The 21,539-nt window shown below is 53.3% G+C and overlaps 1 protein-coding gene across 3 annotated transcripts; it reads right to left on the bottom strand.

Moving 5' to 3' along the window:
* Positions 1-264: 264 nt before the first annotated feature.
* Positions 265-19,717, bottom strand: IGSF9 (immunoglobulin superfamily member 9). 3 transcript variants are annotated; one of them, XM_066261689.1, is made up of 21 exons: positions 19,187-19,717; positions 16,848-17,088; positions 16,458-16,646; positions 11,267-11,419; positions 10,365-10,519; positions 10,029-10,146; positions 8,239-8,380; positions 7,988-8,133; positions 7,752-7,894; positions 6,345-6,485; positions 5,060-5,176; positions 4,701-4,851; positions 4,378-4,501; positions 3,978-4,153; positions 3,468-3,646; positions 3,183-3,267; positions 2,915-3,091; positions 2,682-2,724; positions 1,514-2,374; positions 1,147-1,274; positions 265-939 (listed from the first exon to the last, which is right to left on the bottom strand). In XM_066261689.1, the coding sequence occupies exons 2-21, from the start codon at positions 16,903-16,905 to the stop codon at positions 758-760; spliced, it is 3,468 nt and encodes a 1,155-aa protein (XP_066117786.1). In that variant the 5' UTR covers positions 16,906-17,088; positions 19,187-19,717; the 3' UTR covers positions 265-757. The 3 variants fall into 3 exon arrangements, with proteins under 3 accessions (XP_066117786.1, XP_066117785.1, XP_066117784.1); XM_066261688.1 differs by having other exon boundaries at positions 3,468-3,718; positions 7,752-7,846; XM_066261687.1 differs by having other exon boundaries at positions 3,468-3,718; positions 19,187-19,716.
* Positions 19,718-21,539: the final 1,822 nt, after the last annotated feature.

Raw genomic sequence — 21,539 nt, 5'->3', positions numbered from 1 at the left:
GTTGTTGTATGGCTCTCATGGAATTACATTTTAAAATATGTGGCGTTCATGGCTCTCTCAGCCAAAAAGATTCTCCCGACCCCTGATCTAGCTAAATGGCTGGTCTTTAGTAGGTGACTTTGGTAGGTACTCAATAAATGCTTTTTGAGTGGATGTTGAATGTACCTCCACTCATTTAGGAAGAATCTCCTCCGTTTAAGAGTTTGAGATTTTCCCACCTTCCTCAAATACAAAGCCAGACAACATAGTTATGTTTTTTACTTTCTTTATTCACCTGTATAAAACCTCACCCACATCATGACCACCACCAACACCAACACCACCACCATACATCCACACACTCACACACCCACACACCCACACACCCACCTTCAGCAGACCTAGGATCCCTGTTCTGGTCCCCAGGGTCCAGGCAGAGGCGGATTAAGGTCAGTTGAGGCCCAGGGAGCAGAAGAAAATATTGGGCCCCTTACATTAGAAAAAAGTGTCAAGTTGGGCTTTTGCAGGGCCCTTCAGAAGTTGGGGCCCAGGGCGCATGCCCAGGACACCTGCAGTTAAATCTACCTCTGGGTCCAGGGGCTCGGCACATACATCCCACACCATGCCCATCCAAGCCTACAATCAGGGTCTATGTCTGGGCTTCACCAGGACAAGACCTGGTGAAGTTCACTAGGCAGTTCCCTAGGCCAGAGCTAGGTCTTGTCAGGAAATCCTTTGTGGAGTTCGTGTGCCTTCACCCTGCCTCACATTAAGGTGTTCACAGCAGAGTAGCCTGTTCAGTATGGGGGAATGGCTGTCGATAGGCTGGTAGTCGGGCCTTAGTGGCATCTCGCCGCCGACGGAAAGCCAGGAATTCCTCTCGAAGTGCAGCACAGCGGGCCTCCGGGCCAGGAGCATGGGCAGTGCTCAGGGGGCAGCCCACCTCTGGCGTCTTTGCACCTGCAAGAGGAGGGCAGAACAATGAAAGAAAAAGTCTTGAGGCTCACTGGCACCATGAGCCTCAGATGCCTGCAGTTTAGATGAACCAAGGGAGCAAGACGAGAGAACCGGGGGCCCAGGACCCAACTGGGATAACACTGGTTCATAAGGCAATGGGGGAACAACAGCAAGGCCAGGGGTGCCTGCCTTTCTAGAGGGTTCACACACCTAGCTCTGGCTCAGCTTCAGGTTGGGACTGAGGGCCAGCCAAGCCCAGGTACAGAGTCTCCAGCAATTCCATGTCCCCAGGGAATTCTGAGTCCCATTCATAGTTCTCATCCACAGATGTGTTCCTCCTGTAAAAAGGAACAAATGTGTGGGGTGGCTGAAGGAATAGAGGGTGGACAGAAAAGCCTGAACCTGGGCTTCCCAAATTCAGGTAGGGCCATGAGTTTCCCCTGAGGATCCCTGGACCTCAGGCCAAACTGGGAGTGGAGCAGAGAAAGCAGAGGTATCAGGGGAGGGGTGGGGAGAAAGTGGGAGATGACAGGGCAGGACTAGGGCCAGCGTGGGGATGGGCAAGGACCACCCTTACCTCTTGCTGACTGTCACGACATGCTCCCTTCGAGGCCACCTCTCAGGGCCACTGGCCCAGCTGCTGGTGTCTCCTGGAGCAGGACTAAGGTAACTGCCTCCTGCTGAGGGGGCTGTTGAGGGGGGCCGTAAGAAAGAGGCACTGCCACGCCCACTGCTCTGGCTGGTGAGACTGCCCCGAGGGGCAGCAGGGAGAAGGCTTGACAGCAGCCGTTCCCTCAGTGTCCAGTCAGCCAGTGCTGTGTACGGGGCCTCTGGGGCAGCAGCAGCCCTGACCGCAGCCCCAGGAAGCACTGCCCTGGGGGATCCAGTGGGGGAGTCCAGGGGTTGAAGGACAGATGAGGTTGGGCAGGGCTGGATGTCCGTGTAATCTGGGGGTGGAGCAGAACCAGGCTCCTCAAAAGGGGGCCAGTCCCCATCCACATTCATCTCCCGGAAAAAGGGCAGGCTCAGGTACTGGAGCAGGGGTACTGAACGTGGCAGGGGGCTGGGCGTGGCTGCAGGAGAGGGCCCCACAGGGCTGATGTCTACAATGCAGAGGGGCTGGGGCAGCCCACTGGGGCTGCTGTTGCTGCAGTCATAGGACTTGGCCTGACGCTGGGCCGGGGTCTGAGCTTCAACCCACTCAAGACTTGACATTTCTCGGGGAGTCCCCACGTTGGGTCCCACCACAAAGCGCCCATCTGGTCCCCGGAAAATGGGCTCCAGGGGCAAGGGCCCCCGGCTAGGTGGAGGATCTGGAAGACAGCTGGTGGACCCCGTGGGCTCCCCACAGAACAGACTCTGACGCAGGCTGGGGACTGGGGAAGCCTGGAGCTTCATCTTGGCCATGCTGTCAGGACTGCCTGAGCCTGGAGCAGAGCTGGGGAAAGATAGGAGATCCGGATCTGTGATAAGGGCCAGACTCTCTCCCAGGAACCAGCACCAAGCCTGGAGATGTTTGGTACACAACAGAGTAGAGCTAGGAAAGCTAGTGAGAAAGGACCCACATGGAGAGGGAGGTAGGCACAAGCAGGCAACACTGGACCATCCCCAGGCTGGGCTCTGCATGCCCATTCTCACCTCCCTCTCATTTCTATTCTACCTCCCATGACTCCCACCCTGAGGTGCAGAGAATAGGGGGCCACTATGGGAAGGCAGAAGGAAGCCCAGAAGGAGAAAGGACTTACAGTGGAGCTGACAACCGAGGTGGAGAGAAGAGAAGAGGTGAATCTGTAAGGGCAGGAGAACCAGAAGTGACACAGGCAAACCCAGGGCCCTCCAGAGTCCCCGGCCCAGACCTTCACCCATCGGCAGGCACCCAACCCCATCTGGCTGGGAATAGTGTGGGCAAAGCTGGGTACGGGATTAAGGAGGGAGGGCTTTCCTCCAAGTAGGAGGTGCGAATGGGGGCTGGCCCTACCTTGGCGGAGGCGCTTGCGGTGGTGGTGGGCAGCCCTGTGTCGGCTGGTTAGGCAAGCAGCCAGGATGCTCACAAGGATGGCCACCCCTAGGAAGCAGAGCCCGCCCAGCACACCAGCCAGTACAGGCTGTGGCAGGAGGCCTGGAAGCTGGGTACGTGAGGGGTAGACCTCCAGGCCTGCACAAGGGGCCACAAGGGAGGGTCGGTGTCTAGACTCAGCGGGTTCAGAGACCCCAGGCCCCAGCCTCAGCCAGCCCTCCATTCTCACCGGAAGTGGAGACATTGGCCGAGTTGCTGGGACTGCTGACATAGCCACCGGCCAAGGCCACAAGGCGAAACTCATAGAGAACATCCTGGGGGCAGGAGGTCCAGGAAGGAGGTCAGTGCCCAACCTGACCACCAACCCCAGCCCCATTCAAAAGACCCAGAAGTTGGGAGGTCAGGGTGAAGTAGAAGCCAGGAAGATGGTCAAATCTGGGTGAGATCACGTTTGGGAAATGGAGCTGGGGCCTAGAGAGCCACAGAACTCCCTGTGCCCACCGCCCACACTAACCTTAATGAGGCCAGGCACCAGCAGCTGCATTTCTGTGCCTGCCACAGCCTGGTCCAGCACTTCCCAGCCCTGGGAGCCTTGTCGGCCCTCTAGGATATAGCCATCCAGTCTCTGAGGGACCAGTTCTGGGGGATCCCAATGCAGTAGTACTCCACGGGGTGTCCTCAGTGCCACCAGACCTCGAGGAGGGGACAAGGGAGGTAGCATCTCTGTCACAGGAAGTCTGGGGGCAGCTGGTGTGGTAGGAAGTCCTGAATGGGACAGACAGGCATAGAGGAAATAGGATTTCCAGGGCTCTCCCCCACTTCCCCTGGTTTCTCACGACCCCCAGTGCCCAACCATTATCCCAGAGCCCCTAAAGACAAGCCTGGATCATCCTCCACAAATTTGTCTGGGCCCCAAGCTGCCCAGCACCTCTGCCTCCGCCCTCCTAGATCCTCCCACAGCCAGGCTTTTCCTGCCATCCCTTCCCCATCCTTGTCTGCTGCTCTGGGGTGAGAGGTCTCTCACCTTCAGGGGCAGACAGGACGATCTCGCTGAAGGGCCCACTCCCCAGCTTGTTCTGAGCTAGGACACTGAACTGGTACTGGGTGTAGGGCTGCAGCCCCGGCACAAAGAGGTGAGCAGCCCCCACGGGCACTGCCAGGGACACCCAATCATGGTGGGCTCGGTCAGGACGCTTGGCCCTGGAGGACATGAGGAAATGAGGAACCACATCAACTAGGAAGACCAGAAAGCTTGGAGCCCAGAGAGCTGACCTCTCCCCCTCCCCTCAGCTATCCAGGGTCACCAAGATTCTCTGTAAATCAGGCAGCCCAGTTGGAGGACTGGGATGGAGGACTGGGAGGAAAGGCAGAGGGCCAGAGAGTATCAGGGTGGAGAGGAGCAGAGTGGCCTGCGGGTCACTCACAATGGGGTATACCAGACGCTGAATCTCTGCAGATAGCCACCATCAAAGCCAGGCTCCCAGGAGACATTGGCACCCTTGGCCAAAGGTACCACAGATACATTGGTGACAACATGGGGACTGGTGCCTAGATAGGGGGGAATGGAGGGAGGGATTATTTGGGGCTCAAAGGGAATGTGACAAAGAGGAGCCCAGAGCCTCTGCCCTACACCCATCTTCCCAGGGGTCTTCCACCCACCATCCCCATCTGAGCTTCCAAAATTGGTTCCCCATCTCCTGTCCCAGATGGTTTCCTGCAGCCCCCAGATGGCTATGAAGCCACTAACCCAGCACGTAGACATTCGTGGAGGTAGACACTTGGGCTACAGCATTGCTGGCGGTGCACTCCCAGCGCCCATGGGCTTCCTTAGTCAAAGGTCGTAGGATGAGGCTACTGTTGCTGTCCACCTGGACCTGGACCTGCAGCCCCCGGCCCACCTACAGAACCACTGGTCAGCCCTGAGGACACATGCAGCCACCCCTCACCAAGGGCGCCGCTTATTTCTCCAGGCACCTCCAGCCTCCCCCAACCCTACCTCTGGAACCCTTCCCTTCCCACATCCAGCTTCCCATAGAAGGGCCAGGGGCATGGAGAGGCAGGGGTGTACTGAGCAGAGTACAGGCAAAGCGGGCTCAGGAGCCTTACCTTGGCCCAAGAGACGGTAGGAGGAGGGTCTCCTTGGGCAGAGCAGGGGATGAGTAGCTCCCGCCCTACTTCTTGGAAATACTCTTCTTTGGGCCGTTCTAGAAAAGCTGGGGGTGCCTGCAAGCCAGAGCTGGCATTGGGAAGGGCCTCTCTCACACAGCTGTCCCCTTTTTGGGACTCCCAGTCCCACAGCTCAGTCTCATCTCTCTCACTCTCTCTCTAGCTCCATGTCTTTGTTCCCTGTTAGGACAGAGAAGACTGGGGGACTAAGAGATCTCTCTGGAAGTGTACAGGTCCCTACAGAACACCTCCAGGTCCTGGCCAGTTGGCTCAGCAATAGAGTGTCGGCCCAGTACGTGGAAGACCCAGGTTCGATTCCAGTCAGGACACACAGGAGAAGCACCCATCTGCTTCTCCCCCCAGCCCCCTTATGTCTGTCTGTCTGTCTGTCTGTCTCTCTCTCTTTCCCCCTACCACAGCCATGGCTCGAATGGTTCTAGCAATTTGGCCTCAGGCACTGAGGATGGCTCCATGGCCTCCACCTCAGGCGCTGAAATAGCTCTGTCCAAGCAACAGAGCAGCAGCCCCAAGATGGGCAGAGCATCGCCCCCTAGTGGGCTTGCTGGGTGGATCCCGGTTGGGGCACATGTGGGAGTCTGTCTCTCTGCCTCCCTGCCTCCCCATCTCTCACTTAATTCAAAAAAAAAAAAAAAAAAGAGAGAGAGAGAGAGAGAGAGAGGAAACACCTCCAGAGAGGGAGGTGGCATGGTCGAGGCTGGTGAGTGGCCTGACCTGTAGTGGGCAGTGGTTAAAGCATTGACCTGGAATGCTGAGGTCATTGGGTCAAAACCTAGGCCTGCCTGGTCAAGGCACATATGGGACCTGATGCTTCCTGCTCTCCTTCCCCCTTTCTCCCTTTCTTTCTTTCTTTTTCTCTCTCTCTCTCTCTCTCTTTCTCTCTTTCTTTCTCTCTCTCTCTCTCTCTCTCTCTCTCTCTCCCCTCTCTAAAAGGAATAAATTTAAAAAAAAATTTTTTTAAATGGTTAGTCCAGGTGGGGTGGAAAGAGTATCTGACTATGGATGTGCTGTGTGACTGCTGTCCCATCTTCCTAGCACCATCGCTACAAAAGAAAAAACTGGAATGGCATCTGACAGCTCCTGCTGTGACCACCATAGAAAACCCAGACTTGGAAGCCCCCCACACACACACCTCTACCAGCCAAGTGTTCACACGGGGTGCACTGTCAGCCACCTGACCCATTGCTGCTGGCTCACCAAGCCTCACCTTCAGCAGCACGTGGGTCACTGGGGAGGGCCCTGCAGTGCCAAGACTGTTGTAGGGGGTGCAGGAGTATTCTCCCAGAGCGTCCTCATTCCCCAGGGCAATGACCAGTGAGCCTTCTGGGCCCTGGGACCAGCCAGGGAACTGGAGGGAAGAGGAGATGACAAAGAGATAAAGTCAGCAGAGGCAAGACTGAGATGGAGAAAGGCCACCAGGGAGGAGATGGTCCAAGAAGCCCACAGCTGTGGAGAGGACACCACAGTTCCACCTTGAGGCCTGCCCTCTCTGCGTTCCAGTCCTCCATCTCCCTTTCACACTCCGGATGGGTGTGAAAACTACGACTGCACAACTGCAGGGAATACAGTGGGAACGGCACTTGCTGCAGCTGAACTGTGGGGGGCCCCTGCCTGCTGGGACCTCATCTCTTTGTTTTCCCAGCACTCCGTGCCTAAAGTCAGTGTCCCCTACCCCAAATCAGATCCTTTTCCTGGCTTCCCTACTTCTGTGTTAAAAGCCCCGCTGTCCTTGCTAACAGCTAACTCCTTCTTTTCCCTCCCTCACCCCCCCATCTACACACTCACCAGGTCTGTCCTTCTAGGAAGGCTTGTTTGTCTAGACATGAGGCTCATCCATCTTCATGTTCTCCTCTCTAATTCAGGATACATAAACCTTTCATCTGGACCCCTCACCAGCCCTGAACCCTCTCTCCCTCTATCTCATCCAACAAATTCAACTCCCGCTATAGCTACAATGCTATCACACCATTGCTCAAGCAACTTCACTGCCTCCAACTGCCTTTAGACATTTTTTTAAACAGTGAAACAAAACTGTATTGAGTGCTGTTATTGCAGAAGCCCTAGGGACACTAGAATTCAAAGGAATTTATAGTCTTTGCAGACAAAAGATCCCAATCTCCGTGGGATGAGGTAATATTAACTTGGTATCCAGAGTTTCTTTTGGCATCAGCCTGTCTTTCCAGCTTTCTCTGCACCATTCACATCCACACAGGTACTCCCACCAAGATGGATGACTCACTTTGTCATAAATGCACTATATTGTTTTCTCACTCTGGGCCCCGGTTTCTGTATGGCCTACCCTTCAAGGCCTATCAACAAAGTCCCAGGCTGTAGCTGATCTATCCTTGACCAGTCCCTATCAAGAAGGCGCCTCCTCTATCCCTGGCATTCCAGAAAAGTGTCTCTCTTATTCTCCCCCCCCCTTCTAGGCTGTGCCCTCCTTAAGTGTGGAAGTCTCTTTGTCGCTGTTCCCTATGCAACAACCTGCACAGAACCTGGTGATAAGTGAATGTTTCAGTCAGTGGATTGGATTAAACTAAACTAACTCCACCCCAGCTGCCTTCACTAGAAGAAAAAAAGCTGAGACCTTCCTTCCCCTGCCCCATGCCTGTACCTTGTCCAGCTGCAGGGCCTGCCCATCCTTCATCCAGCTGACAAAGAGCAGCGGGGGGTTGGCACGAACTGGGCATCGAATCACCCCACGCATGCCTATGGGCAGAGGTGTCTCAGGAGGCATCACTGTCACCTGGGCCGGGTCTTGGGGAGAAACAGTGGCAAATTATGCAAGAGGAGCTTGGCCTGGCCCAGGGGAGGGAAGCAGGCTTTGAGGAGAGCAGGTGTCAGGCTTACAGAGCACCGTGAGGTAGGCAGAGGCTGAGGGTGGGCGTCGTAAGCCGTTGCTGGGCACACAGGTGTAGCAGCCAGCATCATCAGGCTGGACCGCTTGCAGCCACAGGCTCCCATCCACCAGGATCCGCACTCGTGACTGCAGGCGGCTGTAATATGGCATATGTCGGGAGGGGTCCAGGCCTTGCTCAGCTAAGAGGCTCTTCGAACACTGCCCACCACCAGTTCCCCACCCCCATCCTCCAGAACCCCACCTAATGTGGAAGACATTGACGCTGTCCTGGAACCAACTGTAGGTGAGGTTAGCAGGGTACGCCTCAGCCTGGCAGGCCAAGGAAATATCCCGGGAGGCATTGACCGTTCTGTTCTTGGGGGGCACCGTGATGACTGGGGGTCCTGTTGGGGGAATACAAGGGGAAGGAGAGGCCTCAGCCTACAGTCTTCCCAAAAACCTGAACTCACTTCTACTGTTCTTCTTGGATCTGCCCTCTGGAACACTTCTTCACCCAGTTTCTCCTGCCTAGAAACTCTTTGTGCAAGTGTGCTGGAAAGGGGTTTCAGGTCTAACTCTCCACTAATTTATCCTCCATACCCCTCATCTGCCCTAACTTAAATCACCTCTGTCTCCTCCCCTAACCCAGGTACCTAGTACCTTACCCCCAGATGCTGTAGTGATCCCTGAACCCAGGCTCTGCCACCTCTCCTACTTTAATGGCCATCCATGCACTGAATGGCCATTGATTCTTTGGCCACAAAACACTCCTGCTCAAGAACCCACAAAAGCTGCTGTCTCCTACCACATGAAGTTCAAACTTCTTGACCCAGCCCTCCTGATCCAACCCCTCCCTGCCTGGCCAACTATCTTTTCCTAGGTCCACCCTTATGAGCATCTCTGTCAGGTCAGTGTGGACAGCTCGCTCTGCTCTATGCCGGGCTCCCTTCTGTCCCCAGGCCTTCGCTCTCTGAACCCCCAGCCTAGAAAGCTGCTCGTGGAGCCTGGCCAAGCCCCAGAGCCCCAGCTCTAACTTCTACTGCTGCACTGCTCTCTCCCTTCTCTGGGCTCCTACCACATGAGTTGTCAGTAAAAGGCAGGCCAGATGCCCTGCTAAGCACTGCACTGCATCATCTCATTTAATCCTAAGAGCCTTTGTGGTAGGAATTACTGTCTCTACTTCCTACATGAAGAAATAAAGGCTCACAGGCAGAAAGGTTGTGAGGTGAGTTGCCTAAGGTCAGTGGATACGGTAAGATTCGCATTCAGGCCTTCCCAATCCCACAGAATTTGCCCTTAACCATTATTCAACACTGCCTTTTGGCCAATAATTACTATGTGCTGATCACTAATAAATTCTTATCAAAATCCTAGAATTTGGCCTGACCAGGCAGTGGTGCAGTGGATAGAGCGTTGGACTGGGATGCCGAGTACCCAGGTTCAAGACCCCGAGGTCGCCAGCTTGAGCGCGGGCTCATCTGGCTTGAGCAAAATAAAAAATGCTCACCAGCTTAGACCCAAGGTCGCTGACTCAAGCAAGGGGTTACTCAGTCTGCTGAAGGCCCGTGGTCAAGGCACATATGAGAAAGCAATCAATGAACAACTAAGGTATCGCAATGAAAAACTGATAATTGATGCTTCTCATCTCTCACCGTTCCTGTCTGTCTGTCCCTATCTATCTCTCTCTCTGTCCCTGTAAAGAAAAAAATAAAAATAAACTTTAAAAAAAAAAGAATCCTAGAATTTGAGGCAGTAGATATGCATCTCTTTATAGAGATGGGGAACCAGAGGGCAAGGGGATCACAGAGCTCACGCTCTAACCCCAGCACCCTTGCTCTTTCCACTTAAGCTGCATCACTGTGCACTAAATGTCTCTTTGTTTACTGACCCTTTTAAAATTTAAGAAGCTGATTTTAGAGAAACAGCCTGTATTGGAGCTCCCTCACTCTCCCCTGGCCCCTGTCCTCCAAGCTCCAGCCATGTACAATCCCAGCCACAAGCCAGGCCTCACACACAGATGCCCCAGTCCCCAGCCCTCCCCACCGAGAGCACCTAGCACAAGCAGCTGGGTGGAGTGGGTGGTGCTGCCCTCCGTGCTGGAGGCCTGGCACGTGTAGATTCCAGAGCTGCCTCGCTCCACCCGCCGGATCCATAGCGTCCCATTCTGCACCTAGGGTAGGAGTGGAGGGGGAAGGCCCCCTCCAGAAGGCCTCAGACCCTGCACTTCCAAGGCTGGCCAGCAGAAGGAGGCAGCACCCCAGGATCAGGAACCAATGCAAAGCCCCTCCCAGACAGGACATCGCCAGCCCTTTCCCCAACCCCGATCCCGGGCCTCCACCTGCCCCCTCACACTCTATCTGGTCCACTCTGCCCAGCAACAGGATTCACCTGCATCTGGCCCTGGCCGTGGCCAAGGACCTGTCCTCCGAGCTTCCAAGTCACATGCGGCTGGGGGCTGCCATGGGCCACACAACGCAAGGTCAAGGGCTCCAGTTCCTGAACTTCCAGCACCTGCGGAGGTGTCTCCAGGAATTGAGGGGGCGCTGCAAAGAAAGAGGCATCAGGGGCTGCTAGAGGGGAGAGCAGCCCAAAGGCAGGGAGACAGATCAGGCCTGCAGCCCTCAGCCCACCCTGCTTCACAGGAACCCCCAGCCCAGGTCCACCCTATCTGCAGCACCCAGGACCAAGTGCGGATGGCACCAGCCCATCCCAAAACTGGCTTGCAGAGTTGGCAACTGGGGCTGAGAACAGGCAGTGTGCTCGGAGCCAAGGGAGAGCGAGGCTCTCCAGAAGAGCAGTGTTCTGGGAGTCACGAGGTCAGGGCTATCGACTCTGCTGTGCCCCTAATCAGTGGCATGACCCAGGCTCCCTGCACCCCCATCTCCTCATCTATAAAATGGGAATGATTATGACCCTCTTCCTTCTTAAGGTTGAGAAAGAATTCATGTGGTATTAGATTAAAAGCTGTTTTGAAAAAAAAAAAAGGCTGTATATATGTGATCTGTGTTTCCCTCAGGGCCCAAGAGCCTCCACCCCCTTACCCATTACTCTGTCGTGGACAGGGAGGCAGGAGCAGGGAAGAGGGGGGAAGAGGAAGTTCCTAACAGAGAGCCTAGAAGATAGACTGAATTTAGATTTGAAGAATGGAAAGGGCAGGGGTGGGGGTAGGAGGGGTAGAATGCAAATAGTGAGAGCAAATAAGGGTGTCAGCAGGGTGGAGCAGTGGAACTGCCATCCTCTCCTCCCCACAACCAGCCAGAGGTCCCATCATCCTGTGCCCAGCTTCATACAATTGACTGTGAGGTGCACCCAGGAGCCATTAGCAGAATCGTCCTCAGGGCTGTGCTGGTCCAGGAATAGCACGCGGCACTCGTACCAGCCCTGGTCTTCCACCCGGAGGCCCTCGATCTGGAGAGATGCCCCTTTCTGCAGCCGCACTCGCCCTAGAGGAGGAGCCCCGAATCAGGGTGCTGCAGGGACCCCAAGAGAGCCCCAAACCCTGGGCACACTGATCATTCTCAAGATGCCCCAAACAGGCCCAGTCTCTCCCAGTTAACCAGATAGAGTAGGTCCAGGGAGGCACAGAGGGTCATTGAGGGAAGATCCCTCAATCTGCCCCCCGATTGCTCCTGCCTTTTAGCAGTGGGGACCCAGTCTAGACAAAGAGAAAGCCAGAGCTAAAGAGCTGGACAGTTTCCAGGACTGTTGGGGGCAGCAGGTTGAAGAGCCAACATTTAGTATCCTTCAGTTCTTTCAGGATCTGCCCATCCCTAGGCTTTCTGTAGGACGAGAAGATATGGACCCCATGACTACTCCTCCTGCTAGAAGCCTCTGTCCCCAGAAGCCTTAGCAGTGTCTGGGGCCTGAGCAGAGACCCAGACCTACCCTAATCCCTCAGAGCTATAATCAGTGGCCTAAGCGCTTTAGGGTGGCCAAAGTCCAGCCCAGCCATGCAGCAAGGTCAGCAGACTCCGCCCCCCTATTCCTTCACACCCGGGGACACCCAGACCCCAGCTGACTACACAGAGCTCCACAGAGCCACACAGCCCAACACAGGCAGACGGTGCATTCCCACCCTTGGTCCGCATCCACATCACACCACCAGACTGAGACTGAGGATGCCCCCAAATCCCTCAGCAACTCCCCTGACAGCCCTGCACCCCAGACACCCTCACAGGTCCCTGGCAGTGCAACCTAAACCTAGAAAGAATGATAGCTCTGCTGTATATTCCTCGGGGCAAGTAACTAATCTCTCCCAACTTCAGTGTCCTGATCTATAAAATGAGAGAGAAATCTGGGTGGGGTGGAGGAGAGAGATCATGTAGGAAAGGCAGGTGGCATAGTGCCTGGTGTCAGCAGGTGGTCAAATAAAGATTAGTGAACAAATAAACGAGCTTAAGATTTGAAATCAGCAGCCTGCATTCAGTTCTGGCTGTCCCATACCTGATAATACATCATCTCCCTTCTCTTACCTTGTATCAGTGAACAGCACCACCATGCACCAAGTCACGCTACCAGAAACCTGGCATCGCCCATTCTTCTCTCCATTACTTCTCCCTCTGCTTGTTCAGTAAATCTTTCAAGTTCCTTCTCTACCACCTTTACCTTAGTAAAGTCTTGGGTATCTCTTAGTTTAGTCTTGGGTATCTCTCACCTGCATTACTCCAACAGCCTACTGACAGGTCTCTCCCCCCTCCAGCCTGTCCATCAGCTGCCCACCCCACCTTGAACTTTCATATGGATAAAAGACACAAGTCCTTTAGCATTGTGCCCACTCCAACCAATCAGACTGTGCCCCCAAATCAGCCCTTCCCAGTAGTAGAAATTCTAAAGCTGTTAGTGCGCTCACTCCCTCCAATCTGCTTTCATTCTACCTCTAGGTAATCTTTTTGGACTCTAATCTAAATCTACAGCACCCCTAATGCCATCAGAGAAGAAGAGGAGGATCAAGTGGAGCCAGCTTTGTGATTGTTAAGCAGGGACTTTTCTCTCCCAAGAATTAAGTCTAGGGGTGTGGATTCTCCAGGAAGGGTGGGCCTGCTTAAAGGGCTTGGTGTTTAAATCCCCACCTTGGAGATAAGCCTAGGCCTTGCAGGTAAATATTTAACATAATCACACCCTTCCACCCACCAGTGGAATTCCTCAGTAACCCTAATCTACCTGGCCATAGAACCCCACAGACCACAGACTTCAGTCTCCTCTAACTGCCATGTGATAGTAATTTTTCATTGTGGTGATCTTCGAGCTCTATAAAGAAGGCAGAAGAGGGAAGGGAAATTGAATATGGGCCATGCATTGTTACCATATTTAATCCTCCTCAAAATTCTATTATAGAGGAAGAAACTAAAGTTAAGCTTCTTTCCAAAATCATGATTAGTAAGGAAGCGACAAAGCCAGGCCTTCCTTCTCCAGATGGTCATACCTTCCATTGCACACTAGTGTTAGGATCATGTGATGCTCAAGGTATCGCACTGAGCACATTCAGTGTGTTCTCAAGAGCAGAAGCAGATTTAACAGTGAGCACACTGGGCGCGCACCCTGGGCCCCAACTTCTGAAGGGCCCCGCAAAACCTCAACTTTACACTTTTTTCTAATGTAAGGGGTCCAATTATTTTCTTCTGCGCTCGGGTTCTCAACCGACCTTAATCCACCTCTGCTCCAGGGTGTTGGTAGCCAGGGGGTAACAGTCCCAAATGTGTGTTGGCCAGAACATCCAGTGAAGCATAATGCATGTACTATCTTTTCTGTGAGATATGGACTCCTAGACCCGTACAAGAAGAACAGGAGGGTGGCCAGGGAAGGCAGTTCTGAGTCCACCTGAGTCCTACAATAGATCCACCTCCTTAAGACCCACTTTCTACCCACAGGCCCAGGTATGACCATCTGGAGAAAGAAGGCCTGGCTCTGTCGCTTCCTTACTGGTCATGATGGACTTGAGACCTCCCGGCATGCTGGGATGTATAAAGGAAACAGAAGGTGCACCCTAGCTCTCGCAAGCTCTCAGAGAGCAGGAAAACCACACTCGCATTCATGTGCAAGTTCATATGCACATAGTTTTTAAAAATGGTGCTAAATGTGCCCACATATTCCCAGAGACTCTGAAGCAAGAGGAGTATGGAAAGCTTCCAGGAAGCTGTGATTATGCAGAGAGTTTTGGAGGACAAAAGGCAGTAAGGGGAGATGACTAGAGGGAGCTGAGTTGTTCTAAAGCAAAATGAGATAACTGATTTATATCAAACAACCCGGGACAGAGAGAAGACTCATGTCCCTTCTGCTGTTTGGGGCAACTTAAAACTCCCAAGAAATATAGCATGGAAGTAAATAAACCTAAAGCAGGTCCCGTGGATTAGAAGGACTGGCCTAAGACCCACCCCAGGAAAGGTTAAGTAGAACAGCGTTTTTCAATCACTGGGCCGCAGACCAGTCTACCAGAAATTTCATGCCAGTCCATGAAAGAAAGAGTTAAGCACCCTGATATTGTATTAAGATTATAGACCCAATGACGACTTTAGTCGAATTCACTTATGCTCAGGGCGATTTCTGCCTTAGCGATCCCTGAAATAATTCTAATTTCACTGGTCTCCAAGTATAAAAAGATTTAAGGCACGCCTCTCTTCCCTCTGATGCCTGGTCACGTTTCAGGCCAGGAGGGCACTCTCTATGCTAGCACTTCACACTCGGTGACTAACTTAAGCCTTGCATTTAGCCTTAGCTGGATTTATACTGTCTTTTACTGTTTTCATACTGGCCTATAAATCTAGTCTCCTCAGCTAGAATGATTCTAGAATACTTAATGGTTGGAAGCTTCCCCTTCAGTACAGCCCCTAAAGCTCCAGACACTTCCATGGTTCCTCCCACAATCTCGGCATCAGCTTCACACACAGTCCCAGGCCACTGTCCCTTCGCTTGCCCAGAGGGTTTATGACAGAACAGCATTGTCTTTAGCAACTTCCATCTCCTGTTGCCTAGCAACAGTTCAGAGTCCCCTACACAAAGGATGAGAGGCCCCTTCCACATGGGGAGGCAGTAAAGAGTTAATGGGCACAGGGCCTCCCCCCACCCCCTGGGACCTGACTCTTACAGACTAGCTCTGGCCCAACCAGGAGCTCCAGACTGGGGGCAGGGTGAACACAAAGGGAAAGGGTAGGAAGAACGCCCCAGAGGTTATTGCTCACAGCCCCGGAAGACAGAAAAGAAATCCCACAGGTAGCGAAGTTGCTGGCCAGACCTCGAGATAGGGCAGGGGCAGAGGGAAGGAGAAAGGTTGCTCATCTGCCTGGTAGAATCCCAGGAAAAGCCCTTCTCTCTCTTCTCCTGCCCTTGCCTTAGTGAGGCATCTTGTGCATCTGCCCAGCCTCAGTCAAGCAGCCCACACCCTTCCCAGCCAGCAGGCAGAGGCAGGAGGGAGGGCTGGTAGGCACGGCAGCTTTCTCTCTAACCAAGGCCCACTTTCATCAAGTCTCCGGTGGGGGGGGGGGGGCTATGTAGACACAAAACGCTCACACTAGGCTGTTTGCCAGCAATTGCCCCCAGTTTGAAAACAAACTCTTCCCTTGGGCAGCACCAGCCTGAGCCTCTTCCCCTTTGTTCAGCCAGCCCTTTGGTGAGAGCTCAGCCAATCCTATGGCTTCTCCTAAATTCAAATTAAAAAAAAAAAAAGCCCCTACCCCCCCCACCACCACTGACTTCCCCAGGGGACCTTTCTTGGGTTTCCTCCTTCCTAGGCTCCTAAAGGACCCAACCTTAGGGCCTCCCGTATACTGCCCTCTGAGACCTGCACTAAATCTCTGGGATTAAGGCTCCAGCTAGGATTAAGAGGAATCTGAGCTTTGAGTGAGCCACCTGGGCCCAGGGAGGCCTATACACTATTTTAAAGTCATACAGGAGCCACTTGGAGCAGCAACCCAGCCCAGCCCCTTCCATTTCCTCATCTTTTGGGAACCTGGCCCTCCCCAACTCACCTGTGCGCACATGTTCTTCTGCACTCGTAATCAGACTGAGTCCACACTGGAGAAGTAGACAGGTCAGAGACCCACCCACCCTACTGCCCCAACAGCCCAGGTCCTATAGGCCTAGAACCCCCAAACTATCAGTAAAGACAGTGAAGTGGAGAGAGGGCAGGAGAGTGAGCTGACAGCAGAGCCAGGGACCAGGACAGGGCCATATGGGGAGACCAGGGAAGATCAGGATGGAGCCTGGGAAGCTTCGTGATGGAATCTAGAAAAGCAATTACAGAATTAAGTGGGATACTTGAAACAGGGCTGTAGGATCTCCCTTGGAATAGACCACATGAAATTCTGAACAGCACATACTTTAGTGTGTGTGAATGTGAGTGTAGGGAGCACAGGCATGCTTATTAAGCAGAACTGAAGCAGTGGAGCTGGATGCCAGGTCAGAGCAGGGAAAGAGCAGTTAAGGAGACCTCCCACCTAGCTAGCTCTCCTTTGTTGGTGATACCTCTGACCTGCAGCTAAGTCTTACCTATGTAATCAGGATCCACTCGGGGAGAGTAGAGGCCAAACTGGATGAAGATGGGAAGCAGGAACCCAAAGCGCAGCCACTCAATGACGTGCAGGGGGGGCCGGCCAGCTGGGGGCAGCAGGTCACAACCCAGCACAGCACTCTCCCCAGCCCGGCCAACCACGGATATCACCTCAGACTTCCCTCGACCTGCATGGTGGGTGGCATGAGGAACAGCAGGGCCCCAGGTCAGAGCTGGGAGGGGAGGGGAAGTCCCATCAGCATCTCAGCGGGCTCCTTAGGACTGAGTAATTAAAGGAACCCTCAACTTCTGCAGAACCCTGCATGCTCACAGAGAACTTGGAGAACATCCCTACCCCAAAGCTAACAGGGAGTTCGAGTCCAGCTCACCGTCAGCCCCCTGGCTGATGACCAGGCTGAGGATGGCCAGACTAAGGCACCAAACCATAGCCCAGCTGCCTGCTCACCCGGCCCCCCCTATCCACAGGGGCCCAGGTGGAGGGGCCCGGGATGTCCACAGGCTGGTCAATCCTTCTGATCAGGTAACAGGTTTCAGCTCCCACTCCTCTGGACGGTTAGGGCTTGGTTCACGAAACACCTGAGGAAGCTGTTCTCTGGAGCACCACCAGATCTAAATGGCAAACACAAAGTGATATGCAGAGTTGGCCAACACTGAAAACTAGGTAAAACCCCACAGTTAGAGAAGAGCCAGGAGGAGCAAAGGAAGAGAAAGGAGATGAAGCAGATAAGTAGGAGGAAGGAATAGAGGAGACCAGAGATTTTGACACCCGCCCCTTGGGGAGTAAATCCTGGGATGAGAGCAAGGGGAGGAGGAGGGTATACTGACAGGGAGAGGCAGGCAGGTCAGGCTGTGCTAGAGGGTGGGTCTTAGGAAACACAGAGGAATTCTGGGGAAACGGGTTACTGAGGTTCTCGAAAAACTGAAGCAGGAGGGAACAGGGTTCCTATACACTCAGAAAAAAAATGTTCAGGGAAACAAGGATGACGAGTTCTCACAGCCCAGCCTCCTTTTCCTTCTATTTCCCTCGTCCTGGTTCTAATAAAGAGGTACCAGATAGGAGGTAGAACTAGTACTCCCTACTCCTGTGGTGAAAAATAAGGAACTGGAGACTCTCAGAGAGCCCCACTCGGCCATAAAGCCAGTCAGAGGCAAAGTGTGGATTAGAAAGTGGTCCCCAGGGGTCCCCTATAAAATTCCTTGCTCCATTTTCCCAGCTCCCATGAATCCTGGAACCAGTACCTCTTTCTCCACTCAATCTCCTAACACTACTTTAGCAGTGGGTGAGTTAAAAACTTGGAAGAGGGGGAGCCGCCTCCCCACCAACTGTTTTGGGGGGCCAGGCAACACCCTCCAGGTCTGGGCAGGTCCCTGAGCTGGCAGCCTGTGCCACTTCCTCTTCATGATGCTGCCAGGCAGCCTCCTTCCACCAGACACCCTGACCCATTGCCGCTCACCCCAATTCCTCCCACTCACTCCAGTATCTTCAGTGTCAGGGTTTACAGCCTCTCCCTTCCCCAACCCTAGGGGCACGATCCATGAAAACCCAAAAAAGCATGAGTCCATAGGGTGAGGCCTGGGGATGAAGGGTTAGGGGATGGGGTGGGGTGGGGTGGGAGGTATTGCCATGGGCCTGAAAAATCCAAGTGGACTCTGCTCTGGGCCTCCACCTCACTCTTGGCTTCCCAGAACCCAACTGGCCATAAAACATAGCTAAGTCTCTCAGCTTGCCCCCTGCCTCTACTTAATGGCCCTAGCCAGTTCTCCCATACTGGTTCAGTTTTGCAAGAGACTTAACAACCCAGGTGTCCCCAGAATTCCTCTGCTTTTCCTAAAATTTTTCTACCTCCTCTGCCCCACAGCATGTCCTCACCTGTCTGGTCTCGCCACCCCTTCGTCCTCCCAGTATCCCCATTGCAGTTGTCTCTGCTTCTCACCCCCACACACACACCACCACCACCACCACCACACAAGCCTATTTTTCAACCCTGATCTCCAATTGCATCAGAATGAAGGTCCTCTGCACTTCATCAGATCCTCTGTGCTACAAGGGACACCCTTCCTGTCTCCTCCAGAATCCCTACCCACCTCTCCCATCCACTCCTCCTGTGAATTTCCCTTCCTTGAATTCTCCTGCCACAGCCCACAATACACTTCTTAAAAAAAAAATTTATTGATTTTTTTAGAGGCAGGGGGAAGCAGGTCCGAGTGAGAGAGATAGAGAGATCAATTTACTATTTTCCACTTATTTATGCTTTCATTGGTTGATTCTTATATATGCCCTTACCGGGGATCCAACCTGCAACCTTGATGTACCAAGAAGACAGGCTCTAACCAACTGACCCACCCTGCCAGGGCTACAATACACTTCTGATGCCCCACCCCCCTATTTCCTTTGCCCTCACCTTCTCCGGACTCCTGAAACTCCTCTCTGCTTTTGGAACCCACCAAGAACTAGCCCCCTACATACACAAGCGCGCGCGCGTTTTACCTCCAGAACTCCTCCAGTTCCCAGGAAAAACCCACCCACCAAGAATTTCACTTTCCTTCCCAGAACTCCCCTAGTTCTGCGCCCCAGAGAATTCCACTTATCTCAAAAGTCTCCCCTCCTTCTCCTGTGCCCCCTACTCCCTCACCTTTCTCTATCCCACCCACCCCTACCCCCGAGGGCACTCCCATTCCATTCCCTCTAGCACGCCCACGCCCTCACCTGCTCCTCGCGGCTTGCTCACTCCACTCGCGACACAATAGGGGGCGGACCCGCCTCCCGCCTCAGATGCCCCGAGCGCCTCCCGTCGCCCTGGAGACTGCCAATCCCCGCCGCCGCCGGCCAATGGAGACAGCAGAGACTGGGGAGGCGGGCATGACCCCCGGGTGGCCTGGGACTTGTAGTTTCCCGCGAGCAGGACTTGGCGTCATGTGGGCAGGTCGCCCCCTTGAGGAGAGCAGTGCGACCAGGCGCAGAAAGGCCGGAGGGGCGGTGGGTCAGAGCCCTTGCTCCGGGAGTTTTAAAGAGCCGGCCTTCCGCTGGCTCCGCGCAGCCCTCCTTCCAGTGTGCGCTCCCTTCGACCCCTTCCCTCCCCAACTGGTTTAGAAAGCCGCAGAAGCCGCAGCCCGGGAGAAATCTGAGCCTGGGGCACAAACACCCGGCGGGGAGCAGGGCTCCCCTCACTCTCCCAGGGGATCCACCTAGCACCTGGGCTCCAGTGATCTCCTCCCCCATTCCCATCTGGCCGAACTGGAAATACCTGTCTACAACTGGCGAGCTCCCAGATCCTGCCCAGGCACTTCCCGCAGCACGCGGAGGGAAGACTGCACCCCAGCAGAGGTTGCCAAGTCAGCTCCTCCGCTAGGCCACCCACCCACAGAAACAGACCCAGAAGGTAGAAAAGAGAGACATCCTGACACGGGAGGTTGAAAGGAGGAATGAAATATTATGTAACCTGCACAGAAACCCTGTGAAGTAGCTTTGGTTCTGGTGACTAATGAGAAAACCAAGGCTCAGCGAAGAAGGTTAAGTCACTACACCAAGACTTCCCATCTAGGACATGGCAGAGCCAGAGCCAGAGCCAGATTCAGACCCAACCCGGACTTCATCAACCCACCCCCTGGGACACTTCAACCTCAGGCACAAAGATCTTGCACGTCTGTCCTTCTGAGCTTTCTACTTCCTCAGTTTGGTGCTGCCTTACAGATGGATGCAGTGTGGTCATGTCTTCTGCACCAGGTTTAAGCAGTTGTGTCTTCCTTCAGGAAGCCTTTCCTGAAATCATCGTACTGATCACACCCGTCTGAACTCCTCCTAGGACTCAAACTTAGAGCACCAGGCATTTGCTTCATAGAATCGTGGCCTGTGTCAGGAGAAACCTGACAGAATGGGTCTATCAGTGTCCGCGCCTCATCTTCCTGATGATCAGCCAGCCCCATCTGATATCCTGGGCCAGGAAGTCACCGCTCACCAACATTCTATTTGTAGGGACTCTAACTGCTGTAAAGTTCTCCCAGGTATAAAGTTCTGGGTGCCTAAGATGGAAATGTGGAGGGGAAACCAGAGGATGAGGGGAGGCAGAACAGTGGCATGGTCTTTCCTACCGTTCTTCCAGCAAATTCTTCCAAAGTGGCTGCTTTCAGGATTACAAAACAGTGCAATGGGTTGAGCTAACAGTGATGAGACTAATGAAAACATGTTAGTGAATAAACAAAAAAAGCAAGGCCAGGCAGAGTGCCTAGGAAAGATGGTTGAAGAATCTTTTCCTCTTGGCTCCTCACCAACCAGTGGGAAAGAGCTCCCTCCCCCACACTGTACTGGGCTACACGTCTGGTCCAAAGGTTTCATTTCTGCTGTGTCCAGTGTTTTCTTGAGGATCAGCTAATCTAGTTTGAACTCTAAAATAACTCTTTGTCAACTTGGGATTTAAATGAATTTTAATTTTTAAAAGTTTATGATATGGTCATTTTTTTTCTGGAAGCTTATTTGTGTTTTATTATAATTGTCATTTTGCTGTGATTCAGGTATGTCTTGGCTTTTCGGTAAGAAAAGTAGCTTAGCCCTAAAACAAAAAACAACCTAGTCCCCAAGGCCCAAAACTAAAATTTTCCTCAGGTTGTCCTTAACCCGTAATCATTACTCTCTGGGAAAGTTTATCTAACCGAGGATTCAATTTAACCAAAGTAACAGGCAGACCACATATTTTCAGCTTGTTGACAAAAAGATTAGAAAAGGTTGTTAATTCCAGGGACTTTCTTAACCAGATGCCCATGAACACTGGTCCTGTGGCCTGATGAGAAGAGAAGTATGGCTTCTCCCAGATTGCCATGTAACTAACTATTGATGTGCCTGTCTTCTGTCCCAATGAGACTCTGGCTCCGTGAGCGTGTAGAGCCTGTCTTGTTCATCCTTGAATTCCCTCATAGCCCTTAGTCTCTTAGAGGGGCCCCTCCTACCTCTCCAGACTCATTTGTCACCCACCCCTTTATCATACGCAGTATATGACCTTGCAGTTCCAAGAATTCACTGTGCTCTTTCACATACTGTCTTTCCCCTATCTGCTGTCTGGCTACAA

The sequence above is a fragment of the Saccopteryx bilineata genome, chromosome 2 (assembly GCF_036850765.1).
Source record: "Saccopteryx bilineata isolate mSacBil1 chromosome 2, mSacBil1_pri_phased_curated, whole genome shotgun sequence".
NCBI lineage: Eukaryota > Metazoa > Chordata > Mammalia > Chiroptera > Emballonuridae > Saccopteryx > Saccopteryx bilineata.
Note: the sequence above shows the minus strand (reverse complement) of the source record. Positions and strands in the feature narration are given on the sequence as shown.

Excerpts from the sequence above, each read along its gene's own strand:
- IGSF9 (XM_066261687.1), bottom strand. The coding sequence starts at position 16,905 with ATGGTTTGGTGCCTTAGTCTGGCCATCCTCAGCCTGGTCATCAGCCAG. Across the intron at positions 7,895-7,987 it reads TGCCTACCTCACGGTGCTCT|ACCCGGCCCAGGTGACAGTG; the intron begins GTAAGCCTGACA and ends TTTCTCCCCAAG. Across the intron at positions 1,275-1,513 it reads GTCGTGACAGTCAGCAAGAG|GAGGAACACATCTGTGGATG; the intron begins GTAAGGGTGGTC and ends TCCTTTTTACAG.